Consider the following 21,277-nt stretch of genomic DNA (forward strand, 5'->3'; position numbering starts at 1 on the left):
TCCCTGTCACACTCACAACCCCGTGCGGAGCGGGAGTTCCCGGATCCTCAGGGAGGAGACTGGCTCTTTCTAGAAGTGCTTTATGGCACACTGGGTGAAGGAGGGGTCCCAGCGGAGACTGGTTTTCTATCCAACCACACTTTGCTCCGTGTCGTTGATTGTCCTTCCCTCAATGCCACTTCGCTCGTCCCACCTCCTCACCGAGGCTCCTGGTTCTGGTCCTCCTTCTTCCCCAACCTTCTGAACTCTGTCTCTGGGCAAACGCAGTGCACTGGACCTCAAGTGGTTGCTGACGCTGAGGTGTGCGTGCCCCCATGGTGTAATTGTTCTCCTTACAGTTCAGTCCAGCCCAGGCCGTGTTTCCTTAGGTTGTGTCGGGGTGTGGGTCCCCCAACAGTCAAATGTGTCCTTAGGAGTGACTTTGTGATTATGAAAAAGAATACAGATAGATAGGGGAACAGGGGGACACAGGGGTTATTTGTCCCTATGTCAGGACCAAGAGAGTGAGTGTATTTTTTAATGGGTATGTATAATGGGGCTTATAGATCTTTCAAAAGGCATACATATCATACAGTGAACATATTGCATAACCAATGGGTAATATCATAAGCAGGTAGCATAACGAATAGGCAATGACATGACTCAGCGTTTTGATCTAGTGCTATTTGACCTTGGATGCCCCTGAGTCCTCTTCAAGGGAGCAACCTATGATCGATCTGTAGCAGAAAGAGATGGCAGATGAGGATTTGTTACGTTTTACAGTGGGTTGGGCGATAAAACCACACTGCTCTTATCTACAGATAACTTTCAGGCGTAGTCAACAGCCAGATGCAGGAATGATTCATCTTTTATGGTCGGTCCTCTATGACAATTCCTTTATGGGGGGTTGTTGGAGGGATTGTGCTCTACCATGCAGCTATGTGTTAAGAGTTATTTATATCTCATAAGCTGGAGAGTCGGCTTTCCAGACCTGCATAGAGGATTTAGCTGCACGACGTTGTCAATTCACCACAGTGCTGCGCATAAGGTTGCTATGGGTCGGAACTGACTTGATGGCACCTAGCAATGAGAGCAGTAACTTCACTGGGCTGGAAATGGAGCCATGGGTTCCCTTCCAGACCCTCAGGGTAACGGCCGGGAATGGGGTCTGGAGTCCTGCCAGTCTTCCTTGATGCCAGAGCCGGGCACAAATGTCACCCTGTGTGTTTGCAGGACCAGGACCCGGCCTCCTTTGGTGCTGACTCCCTGCTGCTGAACTCCTCCCGGCATTACCTGAACATCCGCTACACCCTGCTGCCCTACCTGTACACGCTTTTCTACCGTGCCCACACCCGAGGAGACACGGTGGCCCGGCCCCTGCTGCATGAGTGAGTCCCCCGTCAGGTGACATCTGAGCAAAGACTAAACCCACTTGAGCAGGGCCTTGAATTTTGCAAACGGAAACGATCCTAACCAGCTACTCTCAGGTGACCCTGAGGCAGGTGACCCCCGTATGTCAGAGGAGAACTGGAGCTTCCAGAACTGGGTTTTAAAAGTAAGTTGCGGGGCCTTTCTTCCGAGGCCCCTCTGGTGGTCCACCAAGCTGCTGAGCTTGTTAATTGCCCCACCTGGGGGGCTCCTACCCTGAATCACCCAGTTGGCATTTGCAGGGGGACTGCTGTCTGGAAGCTGAACAGTGGGTACAGGCGGGTTGCATGGCCTGAGCCCTGGTGGGAGGTGCCCTGGCCTCAAGTGCCTGGCCTCAAAGACTCAAGGGCCGGTCATGTTTGGCCATCACCTCCTGGTGCACCTGTGGCAGCTTACTTACCTTCTCTGGTCCCCCACATCCTCCACCACAGTTTACAGGATGAGGAAGGTCTCATCCTTCTCGATGTGCTGGGAGTTCAGGCCGATTTCCAGGTTCTGGGAAAGCGCCCTGGTGGCTCAGTGGGTTGTGCATTTAGCTGCAGTCATGAGGTCAGCGGTTCCAACCCCCCGGTCTATCCATGGGAGGAAGATGAGGTTGTCTGATAGCCTAAGTTTCTACCACAGAGGCAGTTTGGCCATGCCCTATTATTGGAACTGACCTGAAGGCAGTGGCTCATCGAATTGATTTATTTAATATAGTTTTATTGGCATGTAATTCCCATATCACACAATCTAATTGTCCAATCATTAAGAGGGGCTGTACAATCATCACCACAATCAGTGTTAGAACATTTTTTTGTTTGTTAGACTCACTGTTACTAGCTCCCCATTTTCCCCGACCTCCCCTGTCCACCCCCTACCCAAGAAATCCTTCATCCAGCTACTGTCTCCTTTGCTTGTTTGTTCTTCGCTGGAATGGACTTGGTGACAGGGAGTGTATTTATAAGTCAGGACCAATTCAACAGCCATCCTCTTTTTTTGTTTTTTTTAATCCCACTGAGTCAGAGCCAACTCAACGACAGTGGGTTTGAGGACCGGCCGTCAGCACACAAAAATATGGACGGGGTTTCAAAAAGCTCATGGGAAACCTCCGAAATTCCACTTCTCCCTGCAGGATTAGTTCCCCCTTCTAGACTAAGATTTCCAGAGCCTTGGACTCCCTTTTGCCCGCAGCGGGCCACTCTCGCTCGTGTCTGAAAGAGACAGCGTCTCTGGCTGTCCTGCTCGGAATGCGGTCCACTCCCCTCCGGCGTCAGCTCGCCGGCCCTCTGTGCATCTTCCCGCTGTTGTCTAGTTTCTTGTTTGTCTAAGACTGTGCAGGTTGCTGTTAGAGGGCAGGTGTCCTAGATGACCCGAGCGGGCGACTTGAATTATCTGCTGTTCAGGATCGTCAGAGCAGTGGCCTTCTTGCTCCTAAGGCAGCTGAGGTTCTAAGTTGGATGCCGTTGCCCCTTCTCTTAAAGGGAGATAGGCCAGATGCACCCAGAGCTGGGACCTCCCAGAGCAGGGTGGGATGTCCTTCCCAGGAGGACAGGGGAGGGGCTGGCACAGTGTGGAGAAGGGTCAGGTGTAGGGTCAGGGAGGGCACAAGTGGTGGACAGGCCTGGGGCTAGCGGCTGGGGCCTGGCCCACACCTGAGCGGCTGTCTCTGTGGTCAACAGGTTCTACAGCGACAGCAACACCTGGGATGTGTACCGGCAGTTTCTGTGGGGGCCCGGCCTCCTCATCACCCCGGTTCTGGAGCAGGCAAGTCTCCCCGGGAGTTAGTCCTGTTCTATGTGTTTCCCCCTGGCCCTTGAGATCATTCTCCCTCACCGACTCCCTCTCCCAACACTGGCCACTCCCCCAGGGTGGGGCCTGCGGGCTGAGACCCTCCTGCCTGCCTGCTGGCACACACGTCCTTCTCCAGGACCCTGCTTCACAGGACCAGCCAGCTAGGGTACCTGCAGGCAGTGGTCTGCTTCTGCCCATCCCTTTTCTCTGGCTTGGGGACACAGAGACCATTCAAGAAGTGGTAACTGCCCTCTCGTTGAGACCCAGGTGGATCCCACTGTGCCCATTCCACCCCATGCCAACCAGGGGCCATCTGATCTAGCGCCCGATGGACCCACCGAGACCTAGGAAAAAGGGGCAGTGATCTGTCAACATGGGGTGCACCACAACCTCCCTTTATGGGTCACCTGCTGGAAGAGTCCATGTGGCCACCCTCGCCAACTCACCTTGATTGTGTGTCTGATTCCTAAAGAAAGGCACAGAGTTGGAAGTCAGAGAAAAAAAAGAGTCCCGCCCTTGGGGCACCTGGGAGGATGCCCGGGGAGGGCCGGGGTCTCCCTTTGTCCTGCGCAGAGCCTCACAGACAGCTCCTCTTCTCTCCAGGGTGCCCTACAAACGCAGGCATACTTGCCCGACGCCGTCTGGTACGACTACGAGACCGTGAGTAGCTGTACCCTCGTAGAGCATCTTGTTTCTGGGCCTCCTCTCCTGCCCTTGAGCAGCTCCAACTCACAGCGACCCTATAGCACAGGGCAGAACTGCCCCTGTGGGTTTCTGAGACCTGGCTCTTTATGGGAATAGAAAGCCTCGCCCTTTTCCATGAGGAGCAGTTGGTGGTTTTGAACCGTTGACTGTGTGGTCGGTTCCATGCACTGGAAAATCAACATCCCGCAGGGTTTCCCGGCCTGGAACCCACCATCTCCCTAAGACATGGAGCCTGCTCTGTGCTCACACTGAGGCACAGCTGGGGTCCGTGGAGTGGGGCGGCGCGGGGTGATGACAGGCAGGTACAAGGGGGACAGGGCCCTTCCCTTGTCCAGGATTCTCTGTTCACGTGTGACCGAGGCAGACTCTGCTGTGCCAGCCTCACCCTTTGTGCTGTGTGGCACCTGTCAGGCTGTGGGCACGTGGGGTCATGGGCCACTGTGAGGCATGTGTGCTGACCCCCCATGTCTGTGCTCTGCCTGGCACTCAGGGGGCACGGGAGACGCGGAGGAAGCAGCAGGTCGTCATGGAGCTGCCTGGAGACAAACTCGGGCTTCACCTGCGTGGAGGCTTCATCTTCCCCACACAGCAAGCCAGCACCACCACTTCAGCCAGGTACTGCCCTCCAGCCCCGGTGCTGGGGCCAGCGGGCCCTAGGGGTGGGGGGGATCTGCTACTGTGTGTGGGGGGGGGAGGAGTGGGGGGTGTCACATTGTCCCTCGGGTTTCCTGAAGCCCCTTTGAGGACGCAGCTGACTTTCAGGTACAGACTCAATGGCAGTAGTTTGGTTTGGGGTTGTGGTGGTCCTGAAGTTCACCCCCAAACGCTCTGCCTGCCAGGGTGGTCGGCTGTCCTGGTCTGCCACCACAGTCCCCGCTTAGGGCTCAGACTCCCATGTGCTGGGAAATCACTCAGCCCCTCAAACCAGGCCACTGGCCTCGCACCCTGCTCAGACTGGTCCACCCAGCCATAATACTGATAATTCACCCATCCGCATTTCTAGACAGTGGGATCCATGCCCACCCCTGTGATTGAGCAGCTCACCCCTTTACTCCTGGGTGAATTTCTGGAGTCCCAACCAGGTTCAAATCTTCACCACCATCCCCCTTTCTCCTTTGATTCTGGCATTCTAGCTCCTTGCTCCCCTCCTCCCCTCCCACCCACATCTGGGAGCTTCTGAAAGGATTTACTGCATTTCTCCCTGACACCTGGAAGCTTTGGAGACTGGAGGAGAGGTCCTGGGGGAGAGGTCCTGGGGGAGAGGTCCTGGGGGAGAGGTCCTGGGGGAGAGGGCCTGGGGTGGGTGGGTGCGTGCTGCTCATATTTTCCTTAGACCCTTCTTTACCACCTGAATTCTCCCATCGTAGGAGCCCTGGCGGCATAGTGGTTAGGTCAGCACTGCAAGGTCAGCAGTTCAAAACCACCAGCTGCCCGGTGGGGGAAAGAGGAGGCTTTCTACTCCTGTGAAGAGTTACAGACTCTGAAAATCACCGGGCCAGTTCTACCCTGTCCTCAAGGGTCGCTCTGAGTTGGACTCTACCCGAGGGCAGCGAGAGTGGTTTTGGCAGATGGTTCGTGGTGCTGGTGGGCCCCAAACCCACTGGCATGGAGTCGTGTCTGATGCACAGTGATCTCCGAAGGGCTTCCGAGGCTGTAGGTCTTTATGGGAGTGACGTGCATCTCCCTCCTAAGGAATGGCTGGTGGGTTTGAACTGCTGACTATGACCATGTGCTTAGCCGTCACCTTATGTGTCTAGTCCAATGCCAGCCGGCATCTTTGTCTGTGGTGGACCTGCTGCAGGCTCTGTGGCACATCTCTTCCTACAATGAGCATCTCACCCCGTGATTCACTGCTTGAAGTCCCACCAGCTTCCAAACTCACTGCCATTGAGTCCATTCTAACACACAGTGCCCCTACTGGACCAGGGAGAATGGTGCCCACGGGGTCCTGAGACTGTCACTCTTTATGGGCATAGAGAGCCTCATCTTTCCACCATCAAGCAGCTGGTGGTTTCGAACCACTCATCTTGCAGTCAGCAGCCCAATGTGGGACCACCATGCCACTAGGGCTCCTCTTTAAGCCCAAAGTCTTGACTCAATCGTGTGTGCAGATCCAACTGCACCCTCTCTGCCCGGTCCTCTGCCACACCTCCATGGCCAGCCACACCCCAAACAGTCTTCATTGGACAACCTGGCCATCTGCACCCGCGGCCCCTCCCAACACTCTTCAACGGGCGCCCCCTCCCTCTGCTGCCCTCCCCCTTTAGTTTATTGTCCTTCTTTATTTCTGTGCCTTGACAGTGTCTATAGCAAAGACACACCATGAAATCAATCTCCGCTGCGGCGTCCAGGGTGCTGATGGGCCACGGTCCCCATTGATGACGTTATTCAAGTCCTGCGACTGTTCCTTCCCTCCTTTCCGCGTCACCTCCGGAAACCCAAACCCACTGCCCTCAGTTTGTCATCTCACCCTTAGTGCTCCCATTGTCTGAGTTTGATTGTATAGACCTTCTCCCAGGGGATGAGGCTCAAGGCAGCCGCACTTTCCTCCATAAGTGATGCAATTATTCGCGTTAAAGAAGACCCGGAGGATATATCTGATTTTAACTGTGAGGTTTAAAGATGATCCCCTGCTGCACTTCGCGCTGGTCTGGATTCCACTGAAGTCGTGGTCCACGACTCTCTCTCTCTCTCTCTCTCTCTCTCTCTCTCTCTCTCTCTCTCTCTCTCTCTCTCTCTCTCTCTCTCTCTCTCTCTCTCTCTCTCTCTCTCTCTCTCTCTCTCTCTCGGTCAGCATGGGTGTGTAGCCTCTGTAATCAGAGCTTCCAGTCCTGGTGGCTGGCACCTTCCACTTCTGGTCTCACGCCTTGGGAGGCAGTTGTTCACAGAGGCAGCGAGCCACACATCTCATAGTCTCCTGATTCTTGCCTCCTCCCTCCTCTTCCTCCTCCTGCTGAGGCCTGGCCTTTCCTCAATGGGTTTCAGATCAAGCCCAGATTTCACCATTAAGAACCTTCCCCAAAGCCTCCAGCAGAGGGCGTGTTGCCACTGCTAACCTTCTGGTAATTTTGTATCCAGCTGGTCTCCCCACATTCTCAGGCTGCCAGCAGCAGGTACTTAGGACTGCTTGCTCATTCATTCATTAATTCATTCATCCATTTAAACCATTTTATTGGGGGCTCTTACCGCTCTTACAATTCGTACATGCATCCATTGTGTTAAGCACATTTGTACATGTTTCCATCGTCGTTTTCTTTCTACTTGAGCCCTTGGTATCAGCTCCTCATTCCCCTCCTTTCCCACCCTCCCTCCCTCATGAACCCTTGATAATTTACATATTTTTTCATGTTTTATACCAACCACTGTCTCCCTTCACCCACTTTTCTGTTGTCCATCCCCTTGGGATGGGGTATATGTAGATCATTGTGATCCTCCCCCCATTTTCCCTCCACCTTCCCCTTCTCCTGGTATCACTACTCTCATTATTGGTCCTGAGGACTTTATCTGTCCTGGATTCTCTGTGTTTCCAGCTCTTATCTGTACCTGTGTACATGCTCTGGTCTAGCCGGATTTGTAAGGTAGAATTAGGGTCATGATAGTGGAGGGGGGGTGCAGGCGGGGTGGGAGGAAGCATTAAAGAAATAGAGCAGCAGTTCTCAACCTGTGGGTCATGACCCCTTTGGAGGTTGAATACCCTTTCGCAGGGGTCGCCTGATTCATAACAGGAGCAAAATTATAGTTATGAAGTGGCAATGAAAATAATTTTACGGTTGGGGGCGTCTCCACAGTATGAGGAACTGTATTCAAGGGTTGTGGCATGAGGAAGGTTGAGAACCACTGCATTGGAGGAAAGTTGTATGTTTCATCGGTGCTATACTGCATCCTGACTGGCTCATCTCTTCCTTGTGACCCTTCTGTAAGGGGATGTCCAATTGTCTACAGATGGGCTTTGGGTCTCCACTACCCCCTCCCCCTCATTCACATTGATGTAATTTTTTTGTTCTGTGTCTTTGATGCCTGATACCTGATCCCATTGACACCTCATGATCACACAGGCTGGTGTGCTTCTTCTATGTGAGCTTTGTTGCTTCTCAGCTAGATGGCTGCTTGTTCATCTTCAAGCCTTTAAGACCCCAGGCACTACTATATCTTTTGATAGACAGGCATCATCATCTTTCTTCACCACATTTGCTTATGTACCCATTTTGTTTTTGGTGATCATGTTGGGAAGGTGAGCTTCGCGAATGTCAGATTATTAGAACAAAGTGTTCTTGTGTTGAGGGAGTACTTGAATTGAGGTCCAATGTTCATCTGCTACCTAAGCACTAAACCTATAAATATAATCTATAAATTATATAGATCTATTTAGATCTATTTCCCCATCTTCATATATAAATATATTTACATATGTACATGCCTATATTTAAACCTCTATAAATGCCCTTTGCCTCCTAGTTCTTTCCTCTATTTCCTTTTACTTTTCTCTTTTCCCACTATCATGTTCAGCCTTCATTTGGGTTTCAGTAATTCCTCTTGGTGAATTGCCTTTGATCAAGCCTCACCAGGCATCCTACACCCTCCTTGCCATCGATTTTGGATCAGTTGTTATTCCCTTGTCCCTGGGTTGGCTGACATCCCCCTTCCTTTCCCCTGCCTGCCCCTTTCCTGTGTTCTTCCGGAACTGTCGGTCCTGTTGTTTCTCCTCCAGACTGTTTATCTAGACACGCAGAGACATTAATAAGCACAAAAACAAGACAGCACAAAACAAGACAATAAAAGAAAACAAAAAACAAAACGACAATGACACACAAAACAGAAAAGCCTATAAATAGTTCCAGGTCTGTTTGTTGACTCTTAGGAGTGCTTTCCGGTCAGATCTGATGGGGTTCCATGCCCTGCCTCAAAGTCTGTTTTTGGTATCCCTCTAGGGGACTTCCTTCCTTTACTCCCTTGCCGCTCTGTTGCACACCCTTAGGGTTTTACCCTGGTGCGGTGAGGTCATTTATTAATGTACATCGTGTCTCAGTAGTAGGTATACCACACAGTGTTGTAGTGTGTCACTTGCTGAGTGTTATGGTTCTCGTGCCAGCCCTCACAGACCAAAAAGATTGGACTGATGGAGATACTGATAATAATGGTCAATCCATCTTGTCCATGACTGCCCTCCTTTTCCCTGCCCCTGCACTTTACCAAGCATGGAGTCCTTCTCCAGAGGCTGGATTCCATGTCTAAAGAATGCGAGATGGATCTTGCCATCCTTTCTTTAAATATAGACGTTTTATCCTACCACATCCTGTCCTCTCCTCTCCTCTCCTCTCCTCTTCTCTCTCCTCTCCTCTCCCCTCCCCTCCCCTCCCCTCCTCTCCCCTCCTCTCCTCTCCTCCCTCTCCTCTCCTCTCCTCTTCTCCCTTCCTCTCCTCTCCTCTCCTCACCTCTCCTCTCCTCTCCTCCCTCTCCTCTCCTCTCCTCTCCTCTCCCCTCCCCTCCTCTCCTCCCTCTCCTCTCCTCTTCTCTCCTCCCTCTCCTCTCCTCTCCTCTCCTCCCTCTCCTCTCCTCCCTCTCCTCTCCTCTCCTCTTCTCTCCTCTCCTCTTCCTCTCCTCCCTCTCCTCTCCTCTTCTCCCCTCCTCTCCCCTCCTCTCCTCACCTCTCCTCTCCTCCCTCTCCTCTCCTCTTCTCTCCTCCCCCTCCTCTCCTCTCCTCTCCTCTTCTCTCCTCTCCTCTTCCTCTCCTCCCTCTCCTCTCCTCTCCTCTCCTCCCTCTTCTCTCCTCCCTCTCCTCTCCTCCCTCTCCTCTCCTCTCCTCTCCTCTCTTCTCCTCTTCTCTCCTCTTCCTCTCCTCCCTCTCCTCTCCTCTCCTCTTCCTCTCCTCCCTCTCCTCTCCTCTTCTCCCCTCCTCTCCTCTCCTCTCCTCACCTCTCCTCTCCTCCCTCTCCTCTCCTCTCCTCTCCCCTCCCCTCCTCTCCTCCCTCTCCTCTCCTCTTCTCTCCTCCCCCTCCTCTCCTCTCCTCTCCTCTTCTCTCCTCTCCTCTTCCTCTCCTCCCTCTCCTCTCCTCTCCTCTCCTCTCCTCCCTCTCCTCTCCTCTTCTCTCCTCCCCCTCCTCTCCTCTCCTCTCCTCTTCCTCTCCTCCCTCTCCTCTCCTCTCCTCTTCCTCTCCTCCCTCTCCTCTCCTCTTCTCCCCTCCTCTCCTCTCCTCTCCTCTCCTCACCTCTCCTCTCCTCTCCTCCCTCTCCTCTCCTCTCCTCTCCCCTCCCCTCCTCTCCTCCCTCTCCTCTCCTCTCCTCTCCCCTCCCCTCCTCTCCTCCCTCTCCTCTCCTCTTCTCTCCTCCCCCTCCTCTCCTCTCCTCTCCTCTTCTCTCCTCTCCTCTTCCTCTCCTCCCTCTCCTCTCCTCTCCTCTCCTCCCTCTCCTCTCCTCTCCTCCCTCTCCTCTCCTCCCTCTCCTCTCCTCTCCTCTCCTCTCCTCCCTCTCCTCTCCTCTCCTCCCTCTCCTCTCCTCCCTCTCCTTTCCTCTCCTCTCCTCTCCTCTTCCTCTCCTCCCTCTCCTCTCCTCTCCTCTCCTCTTCCTCTCCTCCCTCTCCTCTCCTCTTCTCTCCTCCCTCTCCTCTCCTCTCCTCTCCTCTCCTCTCTTCCCTCTCCTCTCCTCTCCTCCCTCTCCTCTCCTCTCCTCCCTCTCCTCTCCTCTCCTCTCCCCTCCCCTCCCCTCCCCTCCCCTCCTCTCCTCTCCTCTCCTCTCCTCTCCTCTCCTCTCCTCTCCTCTCCTCTCCCCTCCTAGCATCACACCATCGCCCTCTCTGTTCTCTGGCTAAGGGACTTAAACATAAGGACACTGGTGTGGACAGCGCAGGGCTGGCCAGGGTTTCCTCCTCTTGCACGCTCAGTGGCTATGAGTCAGAGCTGACTCCCCGGCTCACAACGACAACTGTGAGGCTGACCATTATGCCAGATGGTGAGTTTAATCTCCAGACGTGAAGGATGGCTGAGGACTGGACCTCAGGTTCCACCACAGAGGCTGCTTTTGTGGAACTGAGTCTCCAGGCCTTTCTTTCAAGGCACCTTAGGGTGGACTCGGCCCTCTGACTGGCCACTGTTGGCTAGTGCTGCCCTGCCAGGGGCTCCCTCATGGTGGGAGCCCATCTTCTGGCTTGTGCCCATGCCACTTCTGCTATTGCGGTCTCTTGGTTTGCCCTTTATTTTCTGACATGACGAGCCACGTGTAGAGAGGGATTCTGTGTTGGGGCGTGTCTAGGATCAAGTGGTGTTTTGGTGGGTGAGTCCTCTGGTTGACCTAGCTGCTGGACCCTTCACCTTGGGGGTCACTGGCCACCCTCTGCTCCATGATTTGGCTGAGTTGTCAAATCGCCCTTATAATTGTCTTGTCCGTCAGGGTTGTGGAGGCTGGGGGTGGAAGTGTGGGGTGACTGGTTCACCTTTAAGGCTCCAGGAGTCCCTAGCAGACAGATGGGCATTAGGGCTGGTGGTAAAGGAAGTGGGTGATTTTGTTGAAGGCTGAGTCTGGCTTGTTGGGCACTGGCTTGCTGAGTCTGGCTGGGGGGGGGGGGGTGAGTGCTGACCCTGAGAGTCTATGGCAGGGGCAGGTAATGTGCTGAAGGTAATGTGCTGAAGTGGGGACAGGGCATTGTCATGAGTGTCAGTTGGGGTCCCCCAGGCGTTAGACATCAATAGCAGTGAAGTGGGGGAGGGCAGTTTCTTACCCCCGACTCATGCCTTTCACCATGTCTGCACCTGGCCATCTCTCAGAGGGAGCTTGTAGTGTTTCCTGTTCGTGGTTCCAGAGCAAGTCATCCGGAAGTTCTCATTTCCCTGGCAAACAAATGAGTAACTCATCAGAGACAAAGAGTTACCACATAGGGTCATCCCCAATTGTAGTGCCTGACTGTTTTCTGCATCAAGTTGGTTCCCAGGCAAGGAAGACACCACACACTTCCCCCTTCTCTCTCTCTCTCTCTCTCTCTCTCTCTCTCTCTCTCTCTCTCTCTCTCTCTCTCTCACACACACACACACACACACACACACACACACACACACACACACCTACTTCACCCACAGGTAGCGACTCTGCTCAGGGCCAGAGACACCAGCCGGGCCTCCTGTCCCCACTCTTTCTGGGTACCCACAGCCTCATCGCCCCGCCTTTGGTAGCCCCTGCTGTGGCATGATCAAGACCAGAGAAGGGCTCTCTGGCCATCCCGCCTCAGGGAACTTAGCCCTTCTTTGGGGACTCAGTGCACGCACTCCCAGCAGTGAGCCGCACGCTCCCGGCTCACATGGCGAACCTCTTCCTTACAGTCGGCGGAACCCGCTTGGCCTGATCATCGCCCTTAATGACAAACAAGAAGCCAAAGGGGAGCTTTTCTGGGATGACGGGGAGACCACAGGTGAGCACCTCTACGATCGCCTGACCGCCGTGGTCCCTGGTCCCTTCACACCTGCAGTGGTGGTTCTTGTTTCTGGTAGGGGGACCTCTGAACCCAAACCCAAACCCACTGCCATCAAGTCGACTCATAGCGACCCTGTAGGACAGAGTCGAACTGCTTTTGTGGGTTCCCCAGATTGTCACTCTTAGGGGAGTAGAATGCCCCATCTTTCTCACATATGGAGGAAAAAGATACCCTTAGAATTCCACCACCCACCAGCATTATACATAAGGTGCCATTGTCTTGTCAATGGGCACCGGAAGCAACGTTGGCAGAGCCATCCCTGCAATTGAACGCACGCCTCTCTCTAAACGCACTCAGAAGGAGTGAAAGATCTCTCCTGCCAGCGTGGTGGGGAGCGCCCCGCTGCTGTTGCCAACTGAGGCCGTGCTCCCACACGCCGACTTCACGTACAACGGAAGGAAACGTGGCCCCTTCCCCATGGCCTTCGTCCTCACTGCTGTGCTGGAGGTCCTGCTTGCTTTCACTGCCCCTCCCCTTGGCTAGGTCCTCTCACCCACAGCGTGGGTCCACGCACCTCAGTCCTCAAAGTCATGCCCTGCTTTTCAGCGTGTGCAAGTGGTCTTGTGCAGCAGCTTGGCCCAAGGCGCTGCACTGTTTGCTCTCTTGGCGGCTGCTTCCATGAGCATGGGGTGTGGCTGCTAGCACCTGAGCACCTGTCTTCTCTCATCTCCGACTTACTGGTCCAGTGGGGCGGGGTCTGGTCCTCTGTACATCGAGTCGTAACCTGCCCGTCTGCAGGTTGCAATCCTGGGCCTTCCCCAGCAAGTGCTCCTTTCCAGCCCACAGGGACCGGGTGTTCTTTCCTGCTGTCCTTCGTAGGGTCGCCACGAGTCGGAAAGACCCAACCCACCGACAGCAACCATAGTCCTGTAACTGAAGGATGCATCTGGCTGTGCTTTCTCATGCCTGACCCCCCACCGCCACCCCCCGCCACATTCCCATTAAACTAGCAAGTCCTGTGCTTTGGAACTTTGCTTGAGGCACGTTCCTGGGAAGCTTTTGGAAGGGACCCTTTCCAAGGCTATTGTAGAAAGCACAGGAACAACTGGTGACTTGACCTTGGAGACTGACCATCATGACCTCATTCCCAAGATGTGGCTCTTGTTGGGATGGGGAAGGAAAACGAAAATGCTCCCCCGCCCCCTCTCACCCCACATAGGGGGCATCTAACTGGTCTTCCTCTCACTTTCAGATACAGTGACCAGTAACAAGTACCTCTTCTGTGAGTTCTCCGTTGCCCAGGTGAGGAGCCACATTCTCTGACTCTACAATGTGGGCTTTCATCTGACTAGGTGTTTAAGTGGGCTGGCCAGTTAGAGGGTGGCTTCCCATGCATTCGCCTGTTTATTTACTGAAAACAGTGCTACTGGGACCTGACCCAAATAGTATCCCATTCAGTGGTTCAGTCATGCCAAGAATCACTGTACAGTTCTGACCACAATGGATGTCAGAACAGTTTCATCTGCAGCTTTTGGATACAGGTGGCACGTATCAATCCACGACTTAAGTTCTGATCATTGAACCACCTACTTGGCAAAATGAGGGCATGATGTGGATAAATCAAAGTTAGTGCTGCTAAGTGCACTTTATAAACATCTCTCTCTGAGAGCATGGGTGTAAGCATGTGCTCCTGATTTAAGACATATCTATTGTGTAGGGAGTTATAAAGTGTGAGTATGCTTGCATCCCTTGAGCATAGGAATATTTTAGCAGAGATAGTTAAGAAAGAGGCATTTGGAGTAGCTAGGATATATAGTTAGGGTGAATAATTCTCAAGTCTATCTAGCTTGAGAATATGTAGGTGGGTATTTTGTCTGAGATAGAGACTGAGGAGACTTGATGATCTGTAGTTGATTATTTGGTCAGCGATAGGTATTGGGGAGACTTGGTCTGTGGTTGAATGTTTGGTCTGGGGTAGTATTTGGTCCACCTGAAGATCTGTAGTCGGGTATGTGGTCTGTGATAGGTACTTGGGCCACTGGGGAAATTGACCTGTAGCCCTTTTGTGTATTTGTCTTGCAGAACCAGTTGGCTGTGAAGATTGTGCAGTCAAACTACAAAGACCCCAATAATTTAGCATTTAAGGAGATTAAAATCCTTGGGACCAGGGAACCTACCAACATTGTGGTGAAACAGAACAACATCCCAACTCAGACTTCTCCTAAAGTCACCTATGACCCTGTTCTCCAGGTAAAATTCCCAGTTTGGGGAGCTCTGTCTGGAATTCTTGGTAGCTCCAAGGGTTCCTTCTCCCAAGTTACAGGGGCCCTGAAAGGACCAGAACCCCACTGTGATGGGAAGTCTGAGGGGTGGGAAAGAAGCTTGGAGGAGGGACCACAGCTAGGATGAATTAGGAGGGGTGGAAGAAGCCCTGTGGCTTCGTGGTTACATGCTGGGCTGCGAGACCCACAAGGTCACCCATTTGAACCACCGGTTTCTCTGAGTGAGAAAGACTGGCTTCCTGCTCATGTAAAGTTACAGCCTTGAAAACCCACAGGGGCAGTTCCACCCTGTTCTCTAGGGTCCCTGTGAGTGCACATCAACTTGATGGCAGTGAGTGAGTGAGTGAGTGAGTGAGTATGTGGGAAACCCACAGGAGCAGTTCTACTTCCACCCTGTCCTGTGGGGTTGCTGTGAGTTGGCATTGACTCGATGGCAGTGAGTTTTGAGGGCGAGGCCTGGAGTAAGGTCAAGCGGCCCTTACACTTTCCCTCCATCGCTGCCCCTCAGACCTCTTTCCCTGACAAGAAATCGCTGTGATGGAGACAAGGGAGCACAGTGACCATGCAGGGAACAGCAGTGTGGACAAAGAGCTTCTCCAGGATGCTGGCTGGTGCTAGAAAATTCAAAATGGGAGGTGGAAGGAAGCTCAGTGAATGAAGAGCTTAACGTGAAGTTGTAGTTATTCACTCCTGTGAGATAGACTTTCGTGTCAATGTGTACATTGTAAAGACATGTTTTAATAGAATTTTATAGCCACAGCTCATGGTTACTGCTTTGGTTGAGTCAGTGTCATTGAGCCCATTCTGACTTGTGGAGACCCTGTAAGCCAGAGTAGATCTGCCCCTGGGGATCCCTAACCTGGCAGATTTACTGAAGCAGGCAACCTTGCCCTCCATCGGAGCAGCTGATGGGTTCGAACTGCTGACCTTTGGGTTGGTTAGAGGAGCCCAGGTACCAGAGGCTGCTCTGGGGGAAGCCAGGGTCACTGAAAGGGTGGACGCTCTGGTCCATCAAGGAGAAAAGCCTGGTGTTCTACTTTCCCAAAGATAAGTCATTGAGGACCCTTGGGAATCAACCAGGCAGCAACTAGGTCTTCCCAGTAGGTGCCTGAAGGAGACAGCCACACTTGAGTGAGTTCTCAAAGGGTCCGGTGAGAATTTCCTTGGGAAATCATGAAAGACTAGTGCCACATTTTAAACTCTTTACCCCTCCTTCCTCCCAACGCAAAGAATACTCTAAAGGAACATTGGTTTTGAGTCCCTCGAGGCTGTCAGAATGCCCCTTCGATGCCCTGTAAGTTAAAGAGCACAGGACTCTTTGGGGAAGAGTTAGAGAGATGGACCCACCAAGATGGGGGCTCTATCAGGAAGCAACAGCGTCATGTCTAGACTCTTTTTGTCCAAGAGAGGCCTCTATGAAGTTGTTGTAGTGATACTTTTCACCCAAATGATTGCCTTGTCTTCGTGGATTTCTTCTTTGGCACTTGGATTGTTGAGAGTCAGGCCGGTATCTATTTCCTGTCTTACAAACATCAACAGCTCTTGTCAGACCTTGGCTGGAGGGTCACTGTCCTTGTCCCTCCCCATCCTGACAGGTTGCCACCATCACGGAGCTTGCCCTTGTTCTGGGAGAAGCGTACACCGTGGAGTGGGACGTGAAGCATATAAATGACTTAGAGAAAATCAACTGCTACCCGGATGAGCACGGCGTTTCTGCAGAAAACTGTGTAGCCCGTGGCTGTGTCTGGCAGGTAAGCCCGAGAAAGTCGCCCCAAGGAGGCCACCTTAGAAATAGGATGTGGAGGGGGGCATTGGGCTCCTCAGGTGGCCCTCTTGGACATCAATTCATCTGCAGGGTTCAGGAGCCTCACAAAGGCAGCCCCAACTGCTGTGGACCTGTAGCGGGCTAGTACCCTCCAGGGACACTGGGCTTTATCTGGACATGCAGAATGGGTGGGGACACAGGAGTGGGTGGTTTTGCAAAGAGTTGTCCAAGCAAACCAGGAATGCCAAGTGTCGTATGTTGAGAGAAGGATGGGGCTTCCTGCTCCCATAAAGATGTGCAGACTCCACAGCCTATCTCAGGTCCGACCTGGGTTTGGTTGGGGTTTATGTCATCATCCTGCTGGAGAAAGAAGAGGCCATCTGCTTCATTAAAGAGTTGCAGTCTTGGAAACCCTGAGGGACAGTCCCACTCTGTCCTCCAGGGTCACTATGAGTTTGAATTCACTCCTCGTCAGGGGGAAGGCGAGGGGTTTGGGTTTGCCTTGAGTTAGGCCACGGCTAGTTGGTATATAAACCCATGAGGGTGGGTAGGTGGGTTGACATTCTGCCTCCCATTGAATTGCCTTCCTCCCGGTGATCCTTGCACCATGCTCAGCTGTGACTTGGCCTTCTGACCTAGGAGTCTACCACGACTGGAGTCCCCTTCTGCTATTTTGTCAACGAGCTGTACTCTGTCAGTAACATTCAGTACGGTGCTTTCGGGGCCACTGCCGACATCTCCTTGAAGGACGCTACCCATGCCAATGCCTTTCCTTCCACCCCCGTGGCCTCCCTCCGCCTGGCCGTCACCTACCACAAGAATGACATGCTGCAGTTCAAGGTAAGCTCAGTGGGTGTGGTTGTTGTCATGGTTAGCTACTGTCAAGCCGGTTCTGACCCCTCGTCACCCGTGCACGGCAGAATGAAAGACCACTTGATCCTGCCCCACCCTCCCAGCTTTCCCATTTGCCTGCCCTCTGCTGCTGACACTGCGTCTATCCATCTCAAAGGCTTCTTCTTTTTCACCTCTCCTTTCCCAAGCGAGGTGTCCCTTTCCAGGGACTGATCTCCACAGACAACACGTCCACAGTACATGCGACAAAGCCATCCTTGCTTCTAAAGGGTGTCTGGCTGTACTTTTTCCAAGACAGATCCAGCTGTTCTTCGGGCGGCTTCTGGAACCTTCCATGTTTTTCCAGTAGCACCATCATTTGAATGCACCACCTCATCTTTGGTCCTTCATAGTCAGTGTCCAGCTTTCACACACGTATGAGGCCACTGAAAATGCCACGGACTGCACCTTAGTGCAGCGGTGCTCAACCTTCCCAATGCCACGACCCTTTCATACAGTTCCTCATGTGGTGGTGACCCTCAACCATCAAATTATTTTTGTTGTTACTTCATCACTGTCATTTTGCTACTGTGATGAATCATCATGTAAATATCTGCTATGCAGGATATGTTTTCTTTGTTAAAAATTGAACATAATTAAACATAACTGAAGCATAGTGATTCATCACAAAACAATATGCAAGTATATATTGTAAACTACTTATGTGTTTGCCGATGGTCTTAGGCAACCCTGTGAAAAGTCGTTGAATCCCCAAAGGGATCACGACCCGCAGCGTGAGAACCGCTGCCTTAGTGCGTATACCAAACCCCAGTAAGTGTCCACCAGGCACTAACAGTGGGTCCACCAACTACCAGCTGCAGGTGTACTGAGTACCCATGAAGGGGGTAGCAAGTAATGGCAGTGGGTCCACCAAGTACTGTCCAGGACACTTTCAACTCCATTTGCACTTTGTCGGGAGCCAAGCTTGCTGCTGCTGCTGTGGGTTGCCAAGTGGACTCTAACCTAGGGGCCCCCTGGGGTCCTCCAAGCTTTACAGAAGCAGTGGCAGGTCTCGCTCCCCTCAAGCAGCTGATAGGTTCGAAGGACCCAACTTCGGGTTTGCAGCTGACTGCATCGCCACTGGCCCCAGGAGGGCTCGGTCCGAGGAGTGTGGCGGTGATGTAAAGGAGGCTTGTCCCGGCTGCTGCCACCCACGGGAGCCGAGTGCTCTCCGACCTCGTCTGCTGCAGGCCTGGTTCTCTTGCTCTCTGTGCTCAACAGAGCAGGCGCCTGGCACCCTCCATGGCTTGAAGCGAACCAACCTGGTTGGGTGTCCAGTCTTCACCCTCTGGGGTGCACCTGCGTCCCTCTGCCGACGGTTCCGTAGCTCTTTCCACAATATCTGCCTCTTGGTCTTGTGCTTTCTCCCCCTGGCGTGAGTTCAGCCCTTTTTCCTTGAACACTTAAGGATTCATCCAGCTTCTTCTCCATGACAGTGCCCAAGCCCCCAGCTCCCTGCCTGCCTTCCACGTGCTCGGTGTCAGCACCCACTGGCCAGGCAACCCTGGAGAGCTGCCTGTGTGGGTTTCCAAGATTGTAAACCAGTACAGGAGAAGCAGGTGGCCTTTTTCTCCAGAGCATTGACTGGTGGTTTTGAACCACCAACCTTGCAGTTAGCAACCCAACATGAAGCCCACCATGGCAACAGGGCTCTGTCCACCAGCAAACTCCGATGAGATGCATCTGACTTTGCCTTTTGCAGACCAACACGTGGACACAATTAAGCCCGCGGGTGCTGAATGCCAATGGGTGTCCAGTGTGCTTACCTCTGATGACCTCAAAACCACCACGTTCTGCTCAGGGTGCGGGATGCAAGAGGCTGGTTCTAACCTCTCTTGTCCCCGGCCCTAGATTTATGACCCCAACAACCGACGTTATGAAGTCCCAGTGCCTCTCAACATACCTGCCTCGCCGTCCAGCACCCCCGGGGACCAGCTGTATGACGTCCGCATTAAGGAGAACCCCTTTGGGATTGAAATCACCCGGAAGAGCACCGGCAACATCATGTGAGTGACTCCTGTCCATTTGGGAATAGATGGCCCCCCGGAGGTGCCCGGCTCGAGCCAGGCCCCTACCCATTTCCACATACATCCACCGCTCCTGCTTTCTTCCGGGAAATCTTGAGCACCGTGGGAAGCAGGGCGGAGGCCGTGGCATGGGCCCTACCCTTCATCAGGCACATCCTCCAGGCACCACAGTTGCAGACAGAAGAGGATGAAGCCTCTATTCTCCTGACAAGAGATGACAATAAATAACACAAGCCAGGAAGTGTCGAGAGTGATGTCTGCCAAGTAGGGCAAAGAGCAGGGCACTGGGGGCTTTGGAGGGAGGCGACGGCTTTTGATACGGAGCGCCATGATGCAGTGGGTTAGGCAGTGGGCTGCAGACAGAAAGGTCAGCAGTTCAAACACGCCAGCCACCTGGGAGAGAAAGAGGCCGTGCTCTTTGTCCATACAGAGGTACGGTCCAGGAAGCCCTGCGGGGCAGTGCGACTCCCGCAGGATGATGCTAAGTCAGATTGACTGGAGGGCAGTGGCTTGGGGACTGCTTCTGATGCTGTGGCCAGTCATGCTCTCTCCAAGGAGCGGACTTTGGAAATAGGACCTAGGTGATGGAAGGAGGTCCCTATGTGGATATGGGGGCTGGGGGTGGGGGAGAGTATTCAGATGGTGGAGCAGGCGAGAGTCCATGACACTGGGGAACAGGAGGTGGGTGGAGCAGGGCCGCCAGTGACGGGGCGGTGCTGGGAGATGAAGCTGGGTGTTAGGCCTGCTCCAGGCCAGAGGTGGCCTCGAAAGCTCCATGGGATGTGGGATGGAGACGTTCCTGGAGAGCTGCAAACAGAGGAAGGAGAGGACATCGGTGTCCTTGCTGCCGAGCCCTTTCTGCAGAGCCGACCCGCGCTCCATGGCATCCTCGTAGCTGTGAGCTCACAGGGCCGAGACATCTCTGCGTGGGTGTGAACTCTCAGCCTGTTGGCTAGGTGTCCATATAGTGCTGGCCCTGGATGCTGTGGGGATGGAGAGAGGAGGTGAGGGCTGGCATGGAGGGATTCTATGATGGAGAAAACTGGAAGGAGGTGGTGATAGGAACAGAGTCAAAGGAGAGTTGGCCTGGCATCCTTAGCAAGGGGTATCGACGGCGGTTTTCATCAGAGGGAGCATGTTCTGGGGAGGGTGAATCAAGAGCCTTGCCATCCCTGAGTGATGTCCTCCCCCAATCTACCCTCTGTGTTGCAGCTGGGACTCGCAGCTCCTTGGCTTCACCTTCAATGACATGTTCATCCGCATCTCCACTCGCCTGCCCTCCCCGTACCTCTATGGCTTCGGGGAGAATGAGCACCAGTTCTTTTTGAGAGAACTCAACTGGCACACGTGGGGCATGTTCTCCCGAGACCAGCCCCCGGGGGTAAGGGCTCCCTGCTCGGTGCACTTCCTGGGCTCACTGTGAATGGCCACCACATTCTGTCTTTAGAAAAGCGGCTCGATTCCCACGTGCCACTCTTTCTCCTGGATTTCATGGGTGCCCTGGAGAGGGCGGGTCTCATCTCAACGGTGACTTTCTGTTGAGTTCGTCCATTAACCTCCCACCGCTTCTCCTCCCGTGGCTCCCCCAGTACAAGAAGAACTCTTACGGCGTACACCCCTACTACATGGCATTGGAGGCGGATGACAGTGCCCACGGCGTGCTCCTGCTCAACAGCAATGCCATGGGTGAGACTGGGCACCCGTCTGGCTCTTCTGTCCGTGGGTAACATTGGAGGTGGTGGCCGAGTTGTCTAGGCAGTCATGTAAATTTAAAGTTATTATCGGATGGATTGTGAAGTCGTTTTGTGTGTGCGTGTGCTGCTGTTGGTTTTGCTTTTATTTTCTCGGTCCTTTCTGGTTAGTTGAGTCGTAAAAAGAATGAACCCCATTCTCGTTTGACAAACATCACTTATGGAGGAATGAGGCTGCCCAGCAAGGCTCACACATTTTCCCTGGACGTCGGCCCGTTTGCATAGTCTGCGGTAGTGCGGCAATGGCCCCGGGCACTCGCCATGGGGCTCAGTGTGGG

At 53.4% G+C, this 21,277-nt stretch overlaps 1 protein-coding gene across 1 annotated transcript in view; it reads left to right on the forward strand.

Annotated features, from left to right (window-relative positions):
* MGAM (maltase-glucoamylase) overlaps nucleotides 1–21,277 on the forward strand; it is a 70,694-nt gene that overhangs the window by 31,325 nt on the left and 18,092 nt on the right. The window contains exons 17-28 of the mRNA XM_075557417.1: nucleotides 1,213–1,367; nucleotides 3,069–3,153; nucleotides 3,784–3,840; nucleotides 4,376–4,500; nucleotides 12,192–12,280; nucleotides 13,536–13,585; nucleotides 14,366–14,533; nucleotides 16,161–16,316; nucleotides 16,970–17,170; nucleotides 19,073–19,227; nucleotides 20,461–20,629; nucleotides 20,838–20,934. Of these exons, the coding sequence (XP_075413532.1) occupies nucleotides 1,213–1,367; nucleotides 3,069–3,153; nucleotides 3,784–3,840; nucleotides 4,376–4,500; nucleotides 12,192–12,280; nucleotides 13,536–13,585; nucleotides 14,366–14,533; nucleotides 16,161–16,316; nucleotides 16,970–17,170; nucleotides 19,073–19,227; nucleotides 20,461–20,629; nucleotides 20,838–20,934 (1,507 nt within the window). The remainder of the gene's footprint in view (nucleotides 1–1,212; nucleotides 1,368–3,068; nucleotides 3,154–3,783; nucleotides 3,841–4,375; nucleotides 4,501–12,191; nucleotides 12,281–13,535; nucleotides 13,586–14,365; nucleotides 14,534–16,160; nucleotides 16,317–16,969; nucleotides 17,171–19,072; nucleotides 19,228–20,460; nucleotides 20,630–20,837; nucleotides 20,935–21,277) is intronic.

The sequence above is a fragment of the Tenrec ecaudatus genome, chromosome 9, assembly GCF_050624435.1.
Source record: "Tenrec ecaudatus isolate mTenEca1 chromosome 9, mTenEca1.hap1, whole genome shotgun sequence".
Taxonomy (NCBI): Eukaryota; Metazoa; Chordata; class Mammalia; order Afrosoricida; family Tenrecidae; genus Tenrec; species Tenrec ecaudatus.